Raw genomic sequence first — 23,390 nt, 5'->3', positions numbered from 1 at the left:
ATGAAAACAGTAATAGCTTCAGCAATATAAAAAATGCTGTGCTAGTACTAAAAGGATGGAGGAAAAGAAATGATTAGCACCTGTAAGAAGATTTTTGTTGATACTATACAGGATAAAAAGACACTTTGTCTAAGAGTTGTCACTTATAAATGGAGAGGTGGTCTTGTAAAGAATAAAAAGCTCATAGAGATGGTAAACCAGAAAACACTGAAGGCTTTTTCAGGAAGCCTGTTAATTGGGAAACTATTCAACAGTTTTATAAGGTTTGTTTTCCTGCACAGTTTGGCATAAATTGGAATGCAATAAAAGACCGAGGAAAATAAAGCTAATTTCAATGATATTTATAGGATCACGGCTGAGCACCAGCTGTGCAAAATAGTCCTAAAATTGGGTGCGTACACGCACATAGGCACAAGGAAAAGCTGGTTTTGTAATCAGCCATCAGTTCCTAAGAAAAAGCTCTCAATTTTGACAAAGAACTCTGCACAGAGCTGAATTTCAGTCTGCATAAGGAAGCCCATATGAATGCTGCCAATTCATCAGAACAAAATAGAACAAAACTTGGTTTGGCCAACCAAAGGACTTAATTAGTCAAAATGATTATTTGTTGCAACCATAGCTTATGTCAAGGCAGCAAAGGCATTGGGCTTACAGCCCCATTCAGCAGAAAGTGAACTTGGTAAGCATTTGTCCTGAGAAGGTCTAGAGATCTCAGATCTAGTTCTTCCTCTATTATATTATTGCTTTGAGTAGTATGGTGCAAGTAATACCTCTTTTTTGATTAAATGGGTAACGCCTTTGAAGCGACCTGTAATTCTGAACTCCTGCTGACCGTTTATAACCATTAAAATTGTTGCTTTAAAAAAAAAACAGATAAAAAGGTGCAGAGATTCCTAATCACGTTCCCACTTTCTGTTCCTTCCTGAGTGCTCTCTGTTGCTATTTTGACATTTGAAATGTATTAGCTTTTATTAAACTTATCTAATTGAGTAAAATCCTGCAAGTCCTCCCTGGGCAGAAGTCCGCTTAAAATCAACATGACATCGCTTTCCCCTGCCTAAGGCTGGAAGCTATTTCTCACGTGGACCACTCATTCTGTACGGTTGACAGTGCCATTACATCCACAGTGCTGTATATATAACAATATGGTTACATAATACTTTGATTTGATATTCTTTTCTGATCTTCAATTTTTAGGAAGTATTACTGTATAAATTTTCATTTAATTTGATCCCAGAAGTTGCTGCTTTCAGTTAAGACATTCATGCGCTCTATGCTTGACAATTTAATTACCTAACATTTCTAAAAGACATTTTTGGATGAAAGTCTGTATTAAAAATGTGAAGCACTGTTATTACTTTAGTGTCTTTAATGACAGCCAAGTTATTTTTAAAGRGCCACGATGTGGTCTTCGCATTTTAGCGTGGAACTGATAAGTCATGTAACCTATTTTTAAAAGTAACTAATCAGGGGTTATGGCATCAAGTCTAACTATCTGTTCAAAGCAAGCCATCAAACCTACCCCTCTGGAACTAAACATTTTAGAGACAAACCCGAGTGCCGCGGTGTTTGCCGTACGGCAGCCATAAAATACCAACGTCGTGTTTGCATCTCCCCCTGCAGGCTGCGCAGCGGGAAAGGGAGAAGGCTCCATGCAGCGCCTCCCGGAGAGCCGGGAGGGCTCCAAAGGGTACAAAATAATTAAAAAACGCTGTCTTCGGAGCAGGGGGTTTCTTTTCCCCGTCCCTACAGTACTTAGCGCCCTGGGGTTCACAGGCGAGGCTCCTGTCGCAGGAGAATTAACTCCCGGCTGAGCCCGCGGACCCCACAAACGCCTGTGGCGGCCGAGGAGGCCAGTGCCCGGCTTGTCACTGCCGCCCCGTGCCCGTCGGCGGCTCCCTTCCCCTCGCTGCTGCCTCGTAGGCGCGGGCTCTGGGAGCCGCCGCCGCTCCTTCGAGGGCCCCGGCGGCCGTTGGGGGCGCGAGCGACCGTTAGGGGCGCGAGCGACCGTTGGGTGAGGCTCCGGGGAGGACCGGGCGGGAAGCTCGCCCCGAGAGCGGCCAGCTGCCCCCTCTCCCGGGGAAAGGAGACGCCGGGAGCAGGCGGCCAGGGACGGCGAAACAGGGCACGGGGACCCCCAGCGCCGCCCCCCCACGCACCATAGACGCCCGGCGAGCACTAGAGCGCCGGCCGCGCTGTGCGGGTGGGGAAGAAGGGGGGGGGGGAAGAGGATGCTCTAGCCCGGCAACAGCTGATCTCTGTGGTTTYGTTCCCGCCTCCCGCAGCCGGGCTGAGGCGGCAGCCGGGAGGGCGAGTAGCGGCGGCGGCAGGTGGGATCCGGCGCCATCCGCCACCATGGTGAGTGCTCCCTTGGGCAGGCGGCCCGGTGCCGCTCGGCCGGCGGCCCAGCTGCCTGCCCACCGCGGTATTTCCGAGGCAGCCTTGCCCTTCGCGCACGTTGAAGGAGGGCAGCTGCCGCGGGGGGGGGGCGGCCATCTTCGTGTCCGTTACCGCGCTGCCTCTCAGGCGGGCGGCGGCGGCGGGGCTGGGGCAGCCGGGCTGGGCCGGCCCGCGGCCGCCGCTGGATCCCGAAGCAGCTTCCGAGGAGCCGCGTATTTTCCCTCAGCCCTGACGCCCCCGGGTTGGCCGGGAGCGGGGCGGCGGCGCTGACAGGAGCCCGGCGAGGCCGGGGCGGCGCTGAGCGCGTCTCCGTCCGCCCTGCACCGGGGCAGCCGCGACCTTATTCACCTGCGTTTCGCCATGCGGGTGCTCACGAGGGTGTCAGGTGCACGGGGAGGGGAGCAGGGGGAGGATTAGCGGCATTTGCTTAGGAAATCGGTCTGCTAGAAACACTGCAGGGTACTGTTTTGTGTTTTTTGCTTTTTTGCTTTTTTTCCCCCCGTGGCAAACCCGTCCTGTTACTTTGAATAACAGCCGTTTTAGTAGTGTGTTTAATCTGTTCTGATTCTCTTCTTATTTTAGTGAATCAGATTTGACCAGCCTGTTTCTGTGATAAAAATAGATGCCCGCACATCTTTGCGTTTCTTGATGATTAATGCTATTGGAACCTTTCTTTTTTYATAATTTTATTCTTTTGACTTTTTGTGGTATTCATCTTCTGTTTGTTTTCATCTTTTACCAAAATGCATATCCTAGTTACCTAGGTGAGCTTCAATAAGTGGCTTCATTTTCCCTGTTTTTAGAATGCGTATTTCTGAACTGAAGCTATATAGTGGGTCATTACAATGAGAATTTGAACCTTTTTAAGAGAAGAGGATGCTCTGCAGAAGAGGAAGACCGTCTGCTCTGGGGTGTTASTAATAGCCAGTGATAAGCAGTGCTGCAATATGGGCTGCCCAAATAATGTCATGCAGTAGTCAAAAGGAGCAAGGCCACTGTCTGGCTGTAGTGGCCATAAAACTTGAGATTTTGGCAAAAGGGGTGTTCAGTTTTTACTAAAATATCCATGTTTTTCACTTCTGCAAATACTGCTTTCATCTTGGTTTTTTTTGCCTGCTGTTGACACATATTTACAGAAGACCTTAACTACTCAGCAGCAAGCATTTTGTGGCAAAATACTTTGATCCAGTTGCCCTCTAGGACAGCTGATCAGAAACTCTGTAACAGCTCTTTAATGAAAAACAGCTTTAAAATTAATTTGATTATTAATTTGTAATCTGGCTGTATTTTCAGTTGTATTTATGACAAAGATTTTTGTGATGCCATTGCCTCTCTCCATTATAGAACAACACACACAATAAATTCTGTTTTGGCATTTGGGTAAATCAAGTGGTAAATAAAATGTTTAAAAGTGGGTAGCACTTACTTATTAATGCCTTATGGCAGAAACTTCTGGAACATGTAAGACGTTAATATTAATACTAGAATTGAGCTCTTTAGCTGAAAGAGAGAATAATAAAAGTGCTATTTACCTAAACTTGTCAGTCAGTATTAATGTCATAAACGATCTATGCATGATACTGACTATGTTGGGAGAATATCACTGGAGTCTTTCTGTTGTTTGGAAGCAGTTCAAAAGGCTAACTGGATCAAAGGATCTTGTTATAAAATGCTTGCTGCAGAATAGTTAAGGTTTCCTGTGTATCCGTGTACGACAGCAAGCAAAAAAATTGTCCTGAAGTTCATTCTAGACAGAAACAGGAATGTGTTTTCTGAGACATAATGAGTAGAGAACTGAAGGATGGCAGCATAATGCTGGTGAGATTGAGGGATAGAGCCATCATCATAGTAGTAAATAAGTCTCTTAGAAGGATTTTTAAGTGTTTTTCCATGAGAATCTTCTCTCTTAAAGACATATGTAATATTGTTAGAACTTTTGCAGTATCATACTTATTTAGACAATAGTGACATCCTGACTCTTTATTAGCTTTTGTTTTATTGAATATGGTCTGTAAATACTTCAACTTCAAAACAATAGTTGCTGATGAATTAATTAGCTAAAGGAAATGATCAGATAGGCTCTTGGAGAAATTTGTTGYGTTCTAATGCTAGTTAACGATTTCATCAATGACCTAGTAGAAAACTGAAATATAACTACTAGTAACGCTTGCAGGTTTTTGTTCAGGTAAATTCTTTATCAATGTTAATAATAATTAACCTCTGCAAACCTAATCACTTGGTAAATTCAATGGTTGTTCAAATCAGTCTGATAGCCAAATGCAAAGAATAAAGAATTCGAGTAATTTTGATGGAGAAATTACTATATTCCAGCAAGCAGTGATACTGAAAAAACTTGAGAATATTTTGTTTAGAATATATATATATATAAACTCTGTATTGCATTATGTATGTGTTCTGAGTAGGGAGCAGTGAAGCTTTTGATAGCTTTTGGTTTCTCTAGAGGTTTTCTTATACCTTTGGTTGATAGCCAGGGAAGTCTCATCTTCTGCTCCAGATGGGCTCTATTCTGTTGTAGAAAGTAGTGTCATTGATGACAACAGTCTTACCCTTGAAACTTTAGTTAAGACTTTAGTATCCTCAGCCTGGGCCCCTGAATGCCATGAAGATAAGGATCAAAACTTGGAGCTTTTGCTTCAGGTGAACGKAAAGATCCCAGCTGGAGAGTAAGGCTTCACTGTTTTTAGGCCCAAATCAAGGATTTTACAACTCAGATACCACCCTAACTCAGATTACAAGAACAGCTTCAGCAGTCTGTGAGAACATCTAGTCCTTTAGGAGGAAAATGCGCATGAAGTTTACATTTAGAATTAATCTAAGTGGACATGTGTAGAAGACCTGTATGCTTAAAGAATAAGGAAGAAATAAACTATTGTTGTCATCTCTGCTCCTTGCCCCAAAAGTAGACCACAGTATTGCTTGTGTATATAAATATATTGGAAACTCTGAAGACAAAGGAAAAATACAGATTTTAGTTAAAAGTGAAATCTGTACTAATTAAATATTTATCAGAACTAAATGTCACTGGGTCTGTTAAGAAAAAGAAATGTATAATTAACAAATACAGAGAGCTGGTAGGTATACTTACCAGCACTTAAGTATTTATTTAAATTATGAAATACAAGTATTTGGTACAGCTCTTTCTATCATTATATTTAATTCTTGATAAGTACTGATTTTTTTTTTCTTTAGTACAGCACTATTATAAATGGAAAAAATGTTGTCGAAAGAAAAAAAAATAGTGCAGCTGTTCTCTTTAAATGGAAAGAAGAAAGAGGAAAGAAATATTTCTAGGTCTCAGAAAAAGTATGTGAATTTTAAAGTGCGTGAGACTGAATGCCACGACAGCCTGGTACAGGCTAGAAAAGAATTAAGTATAATTGGTGTTTATTAAACTGAAGGATAATCCAACAGAACAAAATGTAAAATGAAGTGCCTGAGGTGAATCACTAAAAAAACCTTGGGCATACTCTAAAAATTTTCTTGTTTGTACTAAATGTTCTTTAACAGAAAACAAAGCGGGGTTGGTTTGGGGTTGTTTTTCCCATTGGAGACTTTGGGGTAGGAAGGGGACTTTAAACATAGGTTAAAATGGGACAATAATAGATTTTGGGGGAAAGGCCAGGCTGCTGTTTGGTTTAGAGAATTTTTATCTCTTAAGAAGAATTTACTTATTTTAATTATAATTATTCYTTTTTATTGAGAGCCATTTTCTTGAGAAAATGTATAATGAGAAAGTTGAGCTGAATATCCGAAATTACTATAGGAATATGCRGTAATAAAGGTACACATCAGAAGTGTATCTGTTAATATATAAAAGCCCTGTTTTGCCTTGCAGGTATATTTGGAGCTCAGCTGATTCTTTTTATTAATATCTTATTGCAAGAAGACAGGTCCCCTGTCTTCCGATGTGCTCATTAAGACCTGGACTGTTAGAAACGTTTCTTGGTGTAGCGATACAAGCGTGTGTTTCTTTATTTCTGTGTCAATTATAACTAAGTTAGTTATAATAAGTGTAGATGCAGAACCTATTTAAGTTTTTCTTCTGGTGCATCTTTTTTCCCTTGAACAACTAGTATAAACTAGTGTGGTATAATTATGTGATTTGTGTGTGTGTGTTTAATATTCCCCATCATTTTCTTCTCCTTGTTCTGCCATTTTCCATATCCCTATGAGCACTTCATACATTAAAGAGATTTGCAAGAATAATCCTGTTAAATGTATTCCTGTGACCTGCGGGTGACTCCCTCTACAGAATGAGAGATGGGTGTAGATTAATAAGATCTCATCTTCCACTGTTAAGTTGTCACATGTTTAATGCGTATTTACCAGGGTTTCTTAGGGTCAGGATTTTTTTCTTCAAATTGAATGGAGGAAACTGTCTGCTTTTGAAAAGAGATGGAATAACTTAGAGAAATGAAAAAAATTCTTTCCAGGATGTCTTTTAGGAGACAGACTCTGAAATTTTTGCACTTCATTAATTAAATCCTTTTTAAAGAGGTTTTTGACTGAGGTGGAGCACCAGTGTCTACGGCTAATATATTGGCTGAAAAAGCAGAAGACCCAGGCTGCTCTTAAAACCAGGAACAATGGCTTGAAACAATATCAAACCTAAAGCTARAATATTTCTTCTTTTTTTTAAATACCTGAAAAGCCTTGGAAGGTGGAGAGGGGGGTGTGGGAGGAAAACTTGGCAAAGTGAGGGGCGGTGGTGGGAGGAGAGGAGCAGGACAYGTGTGGAAGCTGTGATGAGAGCTGCAGCTTGCAGCTGTATGTACTAGCCCTCCTGTAACATTTGGTTGAGATTAGCTGTTCTGCCTCCACAGGTGAATCCTTMATTTTTCTGATTATTGCCCTTTTGTGATACTAAATATAAGCTGTATTTTAAGTTATGCCTTCACTCTTTGTAATTATAAAACCATGCCAAAAATGTGAATAAGTGTCTGTAATGCTAAGCTTAAAATTATGAGCAACTTCATTTCCTCTTTAGATGTTAATTTAATAACAAATGGTAAGCATTTAAAATGTCGCATCAACTTCTGTAGACTTGAAAAGGAGGCATCTTGTCTTCTTGTCTTTTTTTTTTAACCCTCATTCAGGTGAATTTCACAGTAGACCAGATCCGGGCGATCATGGACAAGAAGTCCAATATTAGGAATATGTCTGTGATTGCTCATGTTGATCATGGCAAATCGACATTGACAGACTCSTTGGTGTGCAAAGCAGGCATCATTGCTTCAGCCAGAGCAGGGGAAACGCGATTCACAGACACACGGAAAGAYGAACAAGAAAGATGCATCACAATCAAGTCTACGTAAGAGTTTTTCTGGTTTTTGTTTTTTTCTTTTTAGTCTGAAGACTGAAAAATTGTTTGCTCAAAGCCTGTATGCTTTCAGTTTCTTTTTTAAGCTGACATTTCAATCAAGCTATATATTATTGAACTGAAGTTCACAGTCCATGTCATCTATCTTCTGAGTGGAATATAGGCAATATTGGAGTACAGCTTAAATGATTTTCAGAGACCATTCTTACCTGCTCTTCAATGTGGAAAAAGATGCTTTCAGAAAGATTCTTAGTAGTGACCTTGTTTTGTTTTGTTTTGTTTTTTTATTGAATTGCTTACAGACTAATATACTGTTCCCCCAAGCAACTGCGGTGGGCTCTGTCTTGTTAGTATTACCTCTCTCTATGATAACTGCAACTGCAAAGTTAACAAGTTGTAAAGTGATTTGGACTGTGACTCTACAGGTGTCTGACAGCAATATTGTGGTATGACCACTATTTTGARGTGCTAATTTTGAATAAGAATAAAAATTAATTGCACCCAAAGCATTTTAGATCCCAAGAATTTTATCAACAGAAATATTGAAGTCTTATCGTGGTTCTTCCTTTTCTTTTACGTACATCAAGAAGGTATAGGTGCCTGACCTATGCAAGTTTTAAAATCAGCAAATTATTAAAAATTATTAAATTGTTAAAATGAACTGTCTTCTCTCACAGGGCAATTTCTATGTATTATGAACTCTCAGACAATGACTTGGCCTTTATCAAGCAGTGCAGGGATGGTTCGGGTTTTCTTATTAACTTAATTGACTCCCCTGGACACGTTGATTTTTCCTCTGAAGTTACAGCAGCTCTTCGCGTCACCGATGGTGCCCTTGTTGTGGTTGACTGTGTCTCAGGTAAACATGCTCTTCTAATGAAAAAGATTTCAGTGTATTTTTTTCTTCTTAAGAAAAAATCACGAGTGGTGCGTGAAGCTTCTTTCTTTGAAGCTTCTTTCTTTAACTTCTAATGGCGTGAATTTTAATTTGTAATTTTATTCCCTGGCCTTTCCTCTTACCTGCATCTTAGAGTAAAATCCATTTTGTATGGGGCTTGTGGGTTGAATGCAGAGTAACTGGGGAGACAAAATCCATCCTTCAGCAAAATCCTAGGGCATGGAGCTGCCTCTTGTTCTTGAGCTGCCTCTTGTTCTTCTCCTTCCTCAGTTAGAAAATGGAGCAATGCCTGCAACCGAGTAATGCAAGTTGCAGGGAGCACTGAGACTACCAATGAATTCCCAGTTAGAATTTTATAATCACCTTTGCAAAAAGTAGGTTAGAGACCTTGGCCCTATATATAATACACATTTTAATTGAACTTTATTTTTTAAGGGGTTTGTGTACAGACAGAGACTGTTCTGCGRCAGGCAATTGCAGAACGTATCAAACCAGTGCTGATGATGAACAAAATGGATCGTGCTCTGTTGGAATTACAGCTGGAGCCTGAGGAACTTTACCAGACATTTCARCGTATTGTGGAAAATGTCAATGTCATCATTTCCACCTACGGAGAGGGTGAAACTGGACCAATGGGTAATATTATGGTAAAGAAAACTTTAAAACTTTGCTTTGATTGAAATCCTATTTTGGAGAGCAAATGTCAGCCGTTTGCCTGGGGGAAATTGCTGAGAGGAAGCTRTGGCTTGAAGGCCATAGGACCAGGAGCCAGAAGATTAGCTTTGTTTTCCTGACTTTGCTGCTCAGGTCACTTAAGTGACAAGAAACATGGCCTTTCTGCTCTTCAGCTTCCTACCTAGGCAACCATGAATCCTTTTCCTGGTTTCTTAGGCAGATGTCTATTTAGCAGTTTACTATTAATTGCTGGCTGATAAGAAATTTCATTAGCTATTTTCTGATCTGAAGATGTAGGTGTTTTTGRCTCTACCAGTACCTACATCTCAATATATTAGAGATTGGGAAGAAAGATTTAAAACTAGAAACACGAATATTATTTCCTATATAGCAGTTGAGAATAATAAGATAAAAAAAACACCGTCAATTGAGTCTTYTCTGATGGTCCAGCTGTTAGAATAAGGGACTATCAGAATAAGGCTGCTTTGGATATATTTTCTTTTTCCACCGAATAGCTGCACGGCAGACCTTCTCACCACGACCAGAGTTGTTGAACCTGCTTCCCGTTGCTTAAATATAACTCTACTGAACGTACTGCAGTATCGTCTAGTTAGTGSAACGGGGGACTCTTGGCTGGGTTCGTAGTCTGGTTGTTATACTACACTAATCTCGGCCATTCTTAAGTCATACCAGTTTTATCTGCAGGGCAGAAGTGAGCCACCCGTATTTTAACTTCCAGAGAAAGTTCGCTAACAATTCAGATGATATTTTTTACAAAGTTATGATCTTYCAAATCCCACATAGGACTTTACAAACATATCTGTGAAGTTTTTGTTTTAGCCTTTGTTATAAATACTCCTGCAGTGTGGGACAAAGTAAGACCCTTGCTTCAAAGTGAGATTTAACAGACCTATTTTAGGGGAAATATTTCTCTGCRTTCTGTCTCTTATGTTCCAGAAAATATTTGGCATCTTCACTYATGCTACCTGCCATTGAAAACAATTGAAACATTTCAACTCGGTGTTTTGTGAAATGCATTCACTTTTTTTCCCCTTTTAAAGATTGATCCAGTTATTGGTACTGTTGGGTTTGGCTCTGGTCTGCATGGCTGGGCATTTACTCTGAAGCAGTTTGCCGAGATGTATGTGGCCAAATTTGCTGCTAAAGGTGAAAAAGCACAACTGCCTCCCGTTGAGCGTTCAAAGAAAGTGGAAGAAATGATGAAAAAGCTCTGGGGTGATAAGTAAGTGACACAGTATGGAATGAATGTAGATATCTGCTTAGATACCACAGTGATGCTCTTTAAGAATATCACAGCGATGCGTATCAGTGCATATTGAGTTCATGTTTCTGTAAAACTCAGCTTTCATGGGCAGCTTAGAAAGCTAGTCAGAGACATGATTAGAGACAAGAATTGGTAACTCTTGCAACGGTGTATTTATTTATCCCCAAAAGACAACCACTTGTAATACAATTATGCCGTACATGCATTTTTGGTCAGTTCTGATAACCTACTCCATAAAAACAGAAGATTCATTCTCAGAACTTCAGACTGGAAATGCTTTTATTGAACTGTCTAGGTAAAATTAATATGCAACGAGAGATTACAGACCAAGTCCAAAGTCTTTTGTTACTAATGAGTATTTCTATGAATTTAATGAGCCTCAAATTGTATCTCGTAAAAGATGGAATTAATTTCAAATTAGATCTGTATACAGCTTGCTGTTAACTGACTACTTTATGAATATGTGAAAGCTCAAAGAATATTAGCCTGTCTTCTGGTGTCTTCTAATTAACCTACCTTGACTTGTTTACCTCTTGGGATACTCCAAGATTTGTCTTGCATGGTATTTAAATGATTTTAGCAAGGCTTTAAAACACAGTTGCAGGTAACAGGATGGAGTAAAAGAATTCGTGGAAGCTGTTTTGCTTACAGTACCAAGTTCCCTGTAAAAGCCTAAAAATGCAAACYGAAGTCAGTGTATTGAAGTTTAGTAAACAAACAAAAAATGACAAAAAATCCCTCCCAAAACACCCAAGCCCCTCCCTTTCCCACACCAAACATCTAACAGTGCTACATTCAAATAAGGATTAGCCACTCTTCTGCTATTTTAATAACTGCTTAAATATGAAACTTTCCAAAGTTTTTGTTCTGAAATAACTAAGCAGAAATTTTCAGGAAAAGTGGGGACTCCTGAAGTTCAAACTGGATGAGTAAAAATAACATCTTCTTTAGATATTTTGATCCAGCAACTGGAAAATTCAGTAAATCAGCCACTAGCCCAGATGGAAAGAAGTTGCCACGGACGTTTTGCCAGCTAATTCTGGATCCTATCTTTAAGGTAAAGCAGTGTTCTGTCTTAATTTTATTTAAAGGCTGTAAGGGGAGACTTCTTTAGTTTAGCAGGCTAACTAACTCTTGGAAAAGCCTAAGAGTCTTGCCCTCTCTCTGATGTAGATCCATGTTTTCTGTAGATGCTAGAAAAATGGTGAGGTAAAAGAAGTGTGCAAAAGGTGGGAGGGAGATAGAAGAAGGTAAATCCAAATGCTATATTTTAACACTAAAATTACACCTTCTGTATTTTGGCAGATTAAAGAAATGTATGTCTCTTTTGTGTGAACCTCTTCTGGTAGGAGTTTGGAATTTGCTTTGAAATTAGAAACATTTGGTATTATCTGTTAATCTTGAGCTGTGTGACCCTTGTGAGTAGTTTCTCAAACAAAAGCCCAGAACATAGAGAAAGCCAGAAGGTTTTCAGACATACAGGTTGTTTAAGATACATGTTAAGTARAAAATCTATATTATATATTCCAGTCACTATAAACTTGTTACAGATCTTTGATGCCATTATGAATTTTAAGAAGGAAGAGGCAGCCAAACTGATAGAGAAACTTGATATCAAGTTRGATGTTGAAGATCGAGATAAAGAAGGGAAACCCCTTCTTAAGGTAAAATGGCCTTTCTGCTTTCTTCGAATTGCCAGAGTGGTAGCATTTCTTACCCTTCAGCTGTGTAGTGAGAACAATCTTCTAGGTCCTTCTAAAATCCAAGAAAACTRTCTTAATTGTCATTTTATAATCTGATCAGTGGTTAACTTGTGCATCTGGAATGTCACGATTTGAACTAAAGTACTCTGTGATGTRCTGTACTGAATTTTCTAGAGAGAGAACAAGACTTAAGCATGTTGCTGCATATGAAAGAMATGYCTTTTTTGATTTAAGAAGAGAGATTTAATTTTGTACATCAAAAGAAAACAACCAAATACCCTTTTCCCTCACTCTTCTCAAAGTGTAAATGCAATGCTGATAGAAAGTGTGCGTGTGGCCACACGTGTATGCTGTGGTTATATAATCAGTCAGAAATACGGCTTCATGGTTGGCTCTCACACGTTCTTATATTTTCAACAATATTGCTGAATTCTGTTAAACGTTTTGAAGAGTAATGTCTGGAAGCACAGGGTCACTCTTTATGCAGCACTCAGTGTGAAAAACAGAGACTTCAAGAAACTCTGCCCAGTTCCTGTGCTAACCCATGTACTCTTTAGGTATGTTAAACCCCACATAAAGGGGGCCGGGGGGGGAAACATGTGGGAAGTTCTTGAATTAATCACTGGAGAAGGGGAATCCAGTCACATCACTGTGGCAAATGGATAGAGATTTAATAAAACATTTGTTTTTATTTTTATCTCTGTATATAGATAAAATGCGATTTTTTTATGGAGCTGCTTCTTTCTGCTGTTGTAATCTGTTGTCAGATTACAAGGGCAGAAGAACAAGGGTCCTCATGTTTCATTTCAGGAGTTTCATATAATCTGTAAAACCTAATCTTTCTGTTGAAATGTAGGTCACTAGCCCAAAGAAAAGAGAATATGAAGAATGTTGCCTTTCAGTAATTCAAATACATAGATGTTCATCTTGTTTGTTCTAAATATGTATTCTGCTCATTGCCTTTAACAAGATTTAAGTAATTGCAGGGAAATTTTAAGCATTTACATTACATTTAAACTTTTTACATTGCACACCTCAGTATAGCCTTTTACATGCTATCCAGGAATTTTGGAGTTGGTTATTGTRTTTGTTGAAACACGTTTTAATTAGTGTTTGGGTCCCTAGGCCGTAATGCGCCGTTGGCTGCCTGCTGGAGATGCCTTGCTTCAGATGATCACCATTCACCTTCCTTCCCCTGTAACAGCACAGAAATACCGTTGTGAACTTCTTTATGAGGGGCCACCTGATGATGAAGCTGCTATGGGTAAAAAAAATATTTCTAGCCTACTAGGGGCTGTTGAAAACACAGCACCACTACTGCACAGATGAGTAAAATGGATCAACTTAAAAACGGCCTAAAATGGATTTGGATTAGGTTTTTATGCGCAATGATAATTACTAGTTTGGGACACTATTGAACAAGTATTACCAGAAGTAAGCAAAGTAAAAGCCTTGGGGTACTGCAAATAAAACCTGCTTTATATCCTGACGTACTGGATGTTGACATGTGTGAAACCACGTTGTATTTTCTTTAGATTCAGAGAATGTGCAGATGAGATGAGCAGGAAGATAGAGTGTAGTGGCCTTGGATATACTGTAAAAGAGGGGCAGAACAGCAAGTTCATTACCTCATTCTCTCTGAAGCTTTGGTTATGGTCTCCTAGTGAATCCTGTGGGGGTTTTTTTGTTTTTTTTTTTTTCACCTCAGTCACAGTCAGAATCATCACAAGATATTTTGCTTTCAGACAGTTCTAACATGTCCCATAATAGCGAACCTGTTGTTACTGTTCTCTGATTTGATCTCTACCTAAAGTTGCTAAGGGAGATCTTGAAGCTACTTGAACTAAAATATCATTTAAAAAAAAGGGAACCATCTCCCAGCTGTGTGCAGGTGTAGCTGAGGTCATAACTAGGTAATGGGCAAATAGCTGAATCCAAATCTGATKAAGGGCCGTGGGTCTCTCACTGATGCATTTGGAAGTACTCATCTGTAATATGGTTCTCAGCTTGAGTGCTTCCTGCAGTATCTGCTTGTCTAGGTTCTCTGTACATTTGTCACTTCCCTTAGAAATCCACAGATGTTAAAATAAATAAATCATATTTGAAGTTATTTTCAAGTGCAATATTAGCAGAAGAGAAGTTCATCTATGAGAGTGCATCTGTTTAATGAACCATTAACTCTTCCTTGCAAAAACAGGACAGGACTTCGGGTTAGAAGTCTTGCTTCTGACCATACCATCAATGTGGTCACTGAACACCTAGCATTCTAGTACTATTTTATCTTCTGGATTCTGATGGATTACAGGACATCTTTAAATCCCTCTGTCCTAGACTTTTCCTGGGACTAGGCTGCATTAATAGAGACTAAAATAATGGAATGCTACCAGAAGAGTGAAACTTCTGCAGCAAGAAAATAAGTTTTAACAAAGGTCTCAGTATTGGAAGAAACAACAACGCTAATGAACCATTACCTTAACAAACTTTAAGATAGCCGTAGTTGTAATTCCTGTATTTCCACRCTTTTGTCCCTTCTTGACTGAAAGATAAGGTTCACTGAATTTTGGAAGTCGTATGTATATAGTTCTAACTTTTGAAGTCTCACAGAAAATGTGTATGATACAGATACGTGTTTCACTGCAGGTGTAAAAAACTGTGATCCCAAGGGCCCTCTGATGATGTATATTTCCAAAATGGTCCCCACGTCTGATAAGGGGCGTTTCTATGCCTTTGGGCGAGTCTTCTCTGGCATTGTTTCTACTGGACAGAAAGTTCGAATCATGGGACCAAACTACACACCTGGCAAGAAGGAAGATCTTTACCTAAAACCTATTCAAAGGTAGATGAAAATAGTGCATTTCTTTTGAAGAGGATTGCATGCAAAAACAAATGTTTGCTTTTAGTTTTTGAGATCCTAATGAAGGAATATTTTTATTTCTTTTTAAGAGACTTTTTTTTTCTGTTTAACAAAATCAGTAATCCAGAGGGATTTTAGGCAAATAATAGGCAATTTTCCTTTTTATGAAAAGGCATAGCTTTTTGGAAATACTAAGGCTAAAACAAATATTCAAGGATTGTTGCTCATCCTCTGTCTTTATAGAACCATTTTGATGATGGGTCGTTATGTTGAGCCCATTGAGGATGTACCTTGTGGCAACATTGTTGGTCTAGTTGGTGTTGACCAGTTTTTGGTGAAGACGGGTACCATTACCACCTTTGAACATGCCCACAACATGAGAGTGATGAAATTTAGTGTTAGTCCAGTTGTACGTGTTGCTGTTGAAGCAAAAAACCCTGCTGATCTACCAAAACTAGTTGAAGGTCTAAAGCGTCTGGCCAAGTCTGATCCTATGGTTCAGGTGAGTGTTAGCTATGCTAAGTTTTAGCTTTAGAGCTGTTGGTTTGCAGTGAAATATCCAAAGGACTCAACTTTGTTCATAGAGAGCTCTTTCTGTGATCTAATAGCATGGCTGCAGACTCAAGACAGTGTTCTGCTATGATTGTTTGAGGTAACACAAGCTAAATAGGGATAAGTTTAGTCAGAATTTGAATAGGAAGATCCTGAGGAAAAATCCAGATTCTGCAAGTTAGATTGGTCTTTGAGCAGTACTCTTCTTTATATATTTTTTTTAAATACTGAAATACATCAGGAGGACAGGAAGTTATTCTTTTTTTTTTTTTTTTTTTTTTTTTTTGACCTCTGTACCGTGCATTTTTAAAGACCTTGAGTTTCATGACAGCTTTTTTTTTTTTTTTTTTGGACCTCTGTACCGTGCATTTTTAAAGACCTTGAGTTTCATGACAGCTGTAGTGACCCAATTAAAGATAGGAGGTTTCTTTGGCCAACCTGAATTCCCCATGCAGTTTCAGTGTAATGAAGTGTTTTTCACTTTTCACCATAATTTCCTGCATAATTTTGTTGAGCGGTATTCAAATTRGCTGCCACGCTTTATTTGAAAGTATTGTTTTGCTGATGAGTGAGGAGATTCATTCTGGATCACTCCTGAACCACAAAGAAACAATATATAGATACGTTGCTAACTTTTCCAATACTCGTTGTTGAGCAGTTTTGGGATCTGACATTTTTCTTATTTAGCCTCTGTGTTTCTGTTAATACTAATAAATTCTTAAAATGTTTACTTCCTGCTGTTTCCTGTTCTAGTGTATTATTGAAGAGTCTGGTGAACACATTATTGCTGGAGCTGGGGAGCTGCATCTAGAAATTTGCCTTAAAGATCTGGAAGAAGATCATGCTTGTATTCCAATTAAGGTATAAAAGGATTTTTGTGAATTGCAATGTACGGAACATGACTAAACATTAACCTTGRAAAATCTCATCTTAATCTGCTGGTGGTGGTTTTCTTAGAGCARCTTTCTTAAAGCAATTAGAAACTTTTAAAAGGAGACCAACCATTCAAGTAATAATGGGAATTCGTTAGTAGTTTCACTAACGAGCTTAGAATTGGGAAGAGGTGTGAGAAAATTCTAGTGAACCAGAAAACTAAGGTGAACCATGATGGTAACTGTTGATATGCAACTGAAAATGTTGCTGTTTCTCTCGATGAAGCTGGCAGAGCATGCTTGTATGACAGTGAAATTAGCATTAAACACACTGCCTAAGGAGAAGCAGCAGTTTATTATTAGCRTTTCATTGGTATATGGAAATGATTTACATAATCAGCTTTGTACTTCAGCTGAGGAAAATCTTTTTCTTTGATTTACTTGGCAGAAATCAGACCCAGTTGTGTCCTATCGTGAGACAGTTGGTGAAGAGTCGAACCAGATGTGCTTATCCAAATCTCCCAACAAACACAACAGGCTGTACATGAAGGCTCGGCCCTTTCCYGATGGTCTGGCAGAGGATGTAGACAAAGGGGAAGTCAGTTCCCGTCAAGAACTGAAGCAGCGTGCACGTTACCTGGCGGAGAAATATGAGTGGGATGTATCYGAGGCCCGTAAGATTTGGTGCTTCGGACCTGATGGTACGGGTCCAAATATCTTAGTTGATATCACAAAAGGTGTCCAGTATCTAAACGAAATCAAAGACAGCGTTGTTGCTGGCTTCCAGTGGGCTACCAAAGAAGTAAGTATAGTTCTATGCGTTTTACTTATATCTTGTGTTACTGAAATGTATCTGAGCTCTGTAATATTTATTCGTGTGAAATCTTAAGAAATTGTCTGTAACCAATGGGAATGGGGCAGGGGGGAGCTGGAGGTTGTCCACCACTGAAGAATGTGTGTCACTCATCCTACGTAATGAACAGCTTGTTATCTGCAGGCATTTCAGTGTTCATTCCAAACATGAGTTCGGAAATGCTGGTGTTCTTGGAAAGTCCTTCCTGTATGTATAGACTGCCTTGATCTGAATATAACTGTTCAGTATCACCATGAGTGACTTAAATCAGAAGGCCAGAATCCTACTAAGGGAGGGTTCCTATCTCGGAAACTGAGTAATACTACACCACTCTTTTTCCCCCTTTCAATCCTGCAGGGTGTCTTGTGTGAGGAGAACATGCGAGGYGTTCGTTTTGATATCCACGATGTCACTCTGCATGCTGACGCTATTCACCGCGGCGGTGGGCAAATCATTCCCACCGCTAGGCGGGTTCTGCATGCCTCTACGCTGACAGCGCAACCCAGGCTTATGGAGCCCATCTATCTGGTAGAAATCCAGGTATGAAACAGGGTTTTATACTTGAGACAGAGAGAAATATATAATCATGTTTCTGCATTCTCTTCCAAGAAACARTAATAGCTGTTTTAGATCAGTGTTATAAAGACTTTATTTGAGGATACCTTTTCATTCCAAAATAAGAAAGAGCTTGAATAGAAGCAGCAAAACGCAGGAGGGAAGGTGAATTGYACTGTTCTCTATGAACTGCCAGTGCCCTTGGGAAAGTTATGATTCGTTCTTTTTTCCTGCTCTTTTTCTGTCACTGTAAATATTTGGGAGAACAAACTTTGGGTATCCTAAATACCAAGAAAGAGCAGCAAGGAAGGTGTGGGGTTTTGGGTGGGTTTTTTGTTTGTTTTTTTGTTTTTTTTAATAAGCTCTCTTTTGAGCTGTTAAACATTAACTTCTGTTGCTTGAATAATTGKTTTTTCTTGGTAAATGAAATTCTTCCATGAAGGAGCCTTGGAAATGTATTCTAAGCTAAAAGTATTTTTATCCCCAAGTACAATTGTTCGCCTATCAGTTTGTCTTAACTGTCTTAGCAGTGATTAGAAGATTTAAAACCCCGTTTAAAAATTAATTCGAGACTACACTGCTGGGTGGTGGGCAGGAAATCTGTCATCTCAGTTGCTTAAAAATGTCTTAGCCATGAGGACTGAAGAAGATGAATGCAAGTAAAGATAAAGCATGGAAATGGAGAATTTTCTCACCTCTATGACTTGTGAGACCTATCATGACAAAGGAGGGGGTTGTGCAAACTTAGTGGTATGTGTAAGTGCATGTGTGTGTTTATTTAAATAGAGTTTTATCAAAGCATTTGTCCGTCATGTTGTGACTTCTAAGATAATGTGTGGTGAGATTCTCCTGTAGTAATTGTATTTATTATAAAGAGCCAGAAAACTCTGCTTTCTTTTGCCAGAGGATAGTTGTAGGCAGTTCATTGACTCAATATGTGAACTTCAAACCAGTCTAGTTGGTATATACAGTAATTGGAGACTGCACAGTTATGAGAGGCAGAGAAGGCAGGCAGAGCTCCTGACAGATGTTTTCTTGGAAGTGAGAGGGAAGCCACTTGTTACAGAAGAGAGAAATTGCTCTCAGAAAAGAGCAAATACAGGAGAAAAATCGGGAGATCTGTGTAGAGGGATTGCCTCATGCTGCATGCRTTCTGGCTGTGTTTTAATAACTGGCGATTTACTACTTGGTAGTTTTTTGTTCTTTGTTTTTTTTTTTTTTAATAGTGCCCAGAGCAAGTGGTTGGTGGGATCTATGGTGTCCTGAACAGGAAACGTGGACATGTTTTTGAAGAATCCCAAGTGGCAGGAACCCCAATGTTCGTGGTCAAGGCATACCTACCTGTAAATGAGTCATTTGGTAAGACGGCTCTTTATTTATTACCCATATGCAGCTAAAGAAAGAACTCTGCAGGATGAAACAGACTTAAGAATTCCCGTTTCGTTAGCTCCAAGTTTCTTCCTGTTGTCTCTTCACATCTTTGGTTCGTTCATTTAGAACAAATAGTTGACTCCTTTGTTTCTGGCAGCCTTCTGCATTGGGCTTTCAGGCAAGCAGAGGGTGCCAAAAAGATTATGTGCAGTACCTTCTGCAAATTAAGAATTTTCAGTGTTTACCAGGTTCTGTTTCCACCATTTTTAAAAAAAGGCCTTCCTGCGAAGCAAGCTGCATGAAAGGAATTTGACTTCAGTGACAGCAGGCTAGAAAATTTTTACTGATTTTTAGTTTTTAGAAGGACAGAATGTCAGCCAGAGTAGCTTAAACAGCATTACACCTTCTTTCCCATCTTTAAGAACTACCTCTAATATAATGTTACATCTTCCCCTTCTTATATTGCCCTGAAACTTCAACTTTTCAGTGTGGTACAAGGCTGGGGTCTTTTTTTTTTTTTTTTTTTTTTTTTCCCCTTCCCCAAGTTGCCAGAGAGCTTAAACTAATGTCATAAAAGGAAAGAGACATGTTTTCCAAACACGGAAGAACAAAAAGTTTAAACGTAGACTTTGGAGCATATGGATTACGCTGGACCCTCAGTGTCAACTTGCATGGCACGTTAACATCCAAATTCTGAAAAACTGCCTCCCTAGTTGCTTGCAAAAGCTGCTGTTGAATCTTCCTAAAACAATGATCCAAAGATACAGGGAAATACCAGTACTAAGGAGTGGTTAGAGGTCATTCCACAGTAGCAAAGCCTCAGTTCACAGGGAGAAGCTGTTCTTGTGACTGAATACTTGGGAGAAGGGGATGACATCACTATRAAGATGGGGAAAATGGCAAAGGAAACACCCGTATGTCTTCAGTCAAACATAGGTGGCTCTGTGGTGTCAGACTAAAGGTGTAGTTAGACCAGCAGCTTGTTTGTGACAGCACCTGAAAGCAAGTTCTTGGGAAAGAGGAGGAACAAGGCAAGCTTGTGTAATGCTTCCCAGCAAATCTTTTGTAACCACTTTTGAAGGCTTCCTGGGGCAGAGAGWGTTTCTATACAAATTTAGTGACCCTTGGTTGGGTTTCTCTTTATGAACTTATTCCATCTCCCCCTTCAATCAACGTAAAATGTCAGCATCCACAGCACTGGCAGAGTTGTGCAGATCTACGCTTAGCTGTGTGAAGAACTGCCACCTTCCATGTCTGCTGAATCTGGCTCCTACTGGCTTCATTTGATGTCTCCTTTATATTGGGAAAGACCATGAGATACTGATCTTTATCCARTGTGTCCATGTCACTTATGATTTTGTATACTGCTATTATATCCTTCCTGCTAAGTTGCTGCTCTTTTCACTCTGAAGAGTCTGAGCTTGCTAAGTTGTTCACTGCATGGAAGCCAGTCCAGGGCTTTGGTCATCTCTGTTGCCCTTCTCTGAACCTTCTTCCACTTCTGCAGTATCTGCTTTTGTGATGAAGGGACCAGAACTGCACACGGTATTCAAGGTGTGGGCTTTCACGAAAAATAATAATGGTATTCTCTTCGGTTCTGTGTTCCTTTCCTAACAGTTCCTAGCATCTGACTTCTCTTTTTTGACTGCTTCTGAATGTTGAGCTAATGCTTTTGTACTTGCTAGCATAACCCTAAGATCTCAAACTCGGTGTAGTTGATTATTCAGGTCCCATTACATTATGTGGGAAATATAACTTTTCCCGTGTGCCTTTTCAGCTAAGTTGAATTATATTTGCCATTTTATCGCCTATTTACTTGGTCACACCAGGTCTTTCTGCAGTTCTACAGAGTTGTCTTCATTTTTACCTACTTGAAATAATCATCTGAAATGTGGAGGCTTCCTAACAGTACCTCACCCAGGTTCTGGAAGAGCATTCTTAGGGATTTGTCTGTGCAGAAATTCACAATAACCCAAAATTTTTTGGTAACTCATCCATTTTTTTTCTTTCTCCTTCCTTCCCATTAGGTTTCACTGCTGACTTGAGATCCAACACTGGTGGCCAGGCTTTTCCACAGTGTGTCTTTGATCATTGGCAGATTTTGCCTGGAGATCCTTACGATGCAAATTCTCGTCCTTGGCAAGTTGTGGCTGAAATACGTAAGCGCAAAGGCTTGAAGGAGGGTATTCCACCTCTGGATAACTTCCTAGATAAGTTGTAACCACATCCTCTGTTTTATGTTATATGATACAATGACAGGTTTCATCATGATACTGTTTCCTCATAAAACCAGGAAAGAAATGGAAAGTTTTCAATATCACGTTAAATACACACATAGTCTAGTTTATTGTGATTATGGCATGATCACCTACTAAAAAGAAAAGAAAATAAAAATAGTAAATGTTTGACTTACGAGATTATTTTTGCCTGTATCTTGTCTGTGATCACTGATGCCTATAACAAACATGCATAGAAACCAGTTACCTAGGATTCTAATGGTTTTCTTTCCAGTTTGCCTAATCCACAACTGTCTTCTGACCTAGGAAGCAGCTTCCCCTGYTGTTGCACTTACAGGAATTCTTGTTGAACTGTCAGTTTATTTGTCCTCTCAATGAGAAGATGCTTACTTTCATTTTCCAACTTGAATCCTCTGTGCTCTTGAAGACTGATAGTGAAAGGTTTGCAATTACAGGTAAGTTTTCTAGCATTCAGGGGCTAGATTTAAAGGCGGATATTGAAAATCCCACCTAATTTTGGAAATGCTCGATTCTGCTGCTGGACAGGTGCAGAACCGCCTATGGTTGGTGCCATATCATTGGGCAGCAAAGTTCTGCACAGGTGGCTCACAGTTACTTCAGACAATCTTGTCTGACATGGAAGTACGGACAGCTCACAAGTCTTCAGATATATGGGTACAGCCTTTTTACGACTAGTATTTTAGCAGCTAATTGTCCTAATGATGAAGCTCACTTATCTTTCAGAAACTGCAGAAAAAGATGCAAACGCATGAGTGGGGAAAAAAGGGCCATCTCTTGCAGCATGGCTTTCTTTGCTTGTTGGTTAGCCATGCAGGTAGAAGGAACTCCTATTCCTCACCTAAGCTTTCCTTTCCTCCTGCGGTTGGTTTGAAAGTATCTATCTTTGACATAGTACATTCAAAGCACTAAGCAGATACTTCTGTAGTGGAAACGAAAAGGTAAGAAGTCTAACCTTTTCTTCAAGATTTTCTCTTGCTAGAAGTTCTCAGTTAGACATTCTAGTGCATTCTGGCTGCAGCACATAATACTTTACTTTTTCCTAAAGCAATGTTAATTCATCCAGATACAATGGATGGGCTTGCTCAAGGTAGGGAGCACAGCTGGAGTGATAGAGGCCTTGATTAAATCCTGACTCCCCTCCCCTTTCTACCCACCATTGCTCAGGTTCTTGGTTATCTTCTGGAAGAAGGTTTAGCAAATGGKTGATGGGGCTGCATGGCAGTACTCAAAGCACTTGATGTGCACATCATCTACAAAATCAAGTGGATTACACAAGACTAATAAATACTTCCTCTGTGTACATCAGTGTAGCAATAGAATTACATTGTTTACCTTAACACTTACCTCATGCTGCAACCTATGAAAAAAATCTGTCTCCTGAAAGGAAGAAGGGCTCAAGACCCATAAATCTGCTTCTGCCACTGCTGTCATAGGTCTGGAAGGTGTAAGGCTATTGACAGCTGCTGAAGTTGTGCCCCAGATGGCTGGGGGCCCACACCTTAGGCATCTTAAGTAACCACTAGCAGGGTACCGTAGTTAACTTGCTTAGTAAAATTTCAGTCATATTTTATGTATTTTATAATACCAGGACTGTTTTAGAGCACTTGTAAGTCAGAAAAGTTTCTTTTCTTAGGACATGAGAGACATAGTTACATCCCTTCAGGCAGTTCAGCAATTGCCTGTGTCACACGCTGTGATTAGTCATACAAACAGCATCTTCAGTACCATACCCATTTTAAACACTTTATTTAGAATGGCTTTTGAACCTCTCAG

At 39.8% G+C, this 23,390-nt stretch overlaps 1 protein-coding gene across 1 annotated transcript; it reads left to right on the top strand.

Annotated features, from left to right (window-relative positions):
• The first annotated feature begins 2,285 nt into the window (after positions 1–2,285).
• Positions 2,286–21,766, top strand: LOC112975839 (elongation factor 2-like). The gene is made up of 15 exons (XM_026086434.1): positions 2,286–2,358; positions 7,518–7,732; positions 8,419–8,600; positions 9,075–9,286; positions 10,376–10,557; positions 11,551–11,656; positions 12,150–12,263; positions 13,428–13,566; positions 14,943–15,138; positions 15,400–15,658; positions 16,462–16,569; positions 17,029–17,382; positions 17,791–17,973; positions 19,215–19,347; positions 21,387–21,766. Exons 1-15 carry the CDS (start codon positions 2,356–2,358, stop codon positions 21,578–21,580), a joined length of 2,580 nt encoding a protein of 859 aa, XP_025942219.1. The 5' UTR covers positions 2,286–2,355; the 3' UTR covers positions 21,581–21,766.
• The last annotated feature ends 1,624 nt before the right edge of the window (positions 21,767–23,390 follow it).

This window comes from Apteryx rowi, unplaced genomic scaffold (genome assembly GCF_003343035.1).
Source record: "Apteryx rowi isolate R43461 unplaced genomic scaffold, aptRow1 scaffold_694, whole genome shotgun sequence".
Lineage (NCBI taxonomy): Eukaryota > Metazoa > Chordata > Aves > Apterygiformes > Apterygidae > Apteryx > Apteryx rowi.
This window is presented reverse-complemented; position numbering and strand designations above follow the sequence as displayed.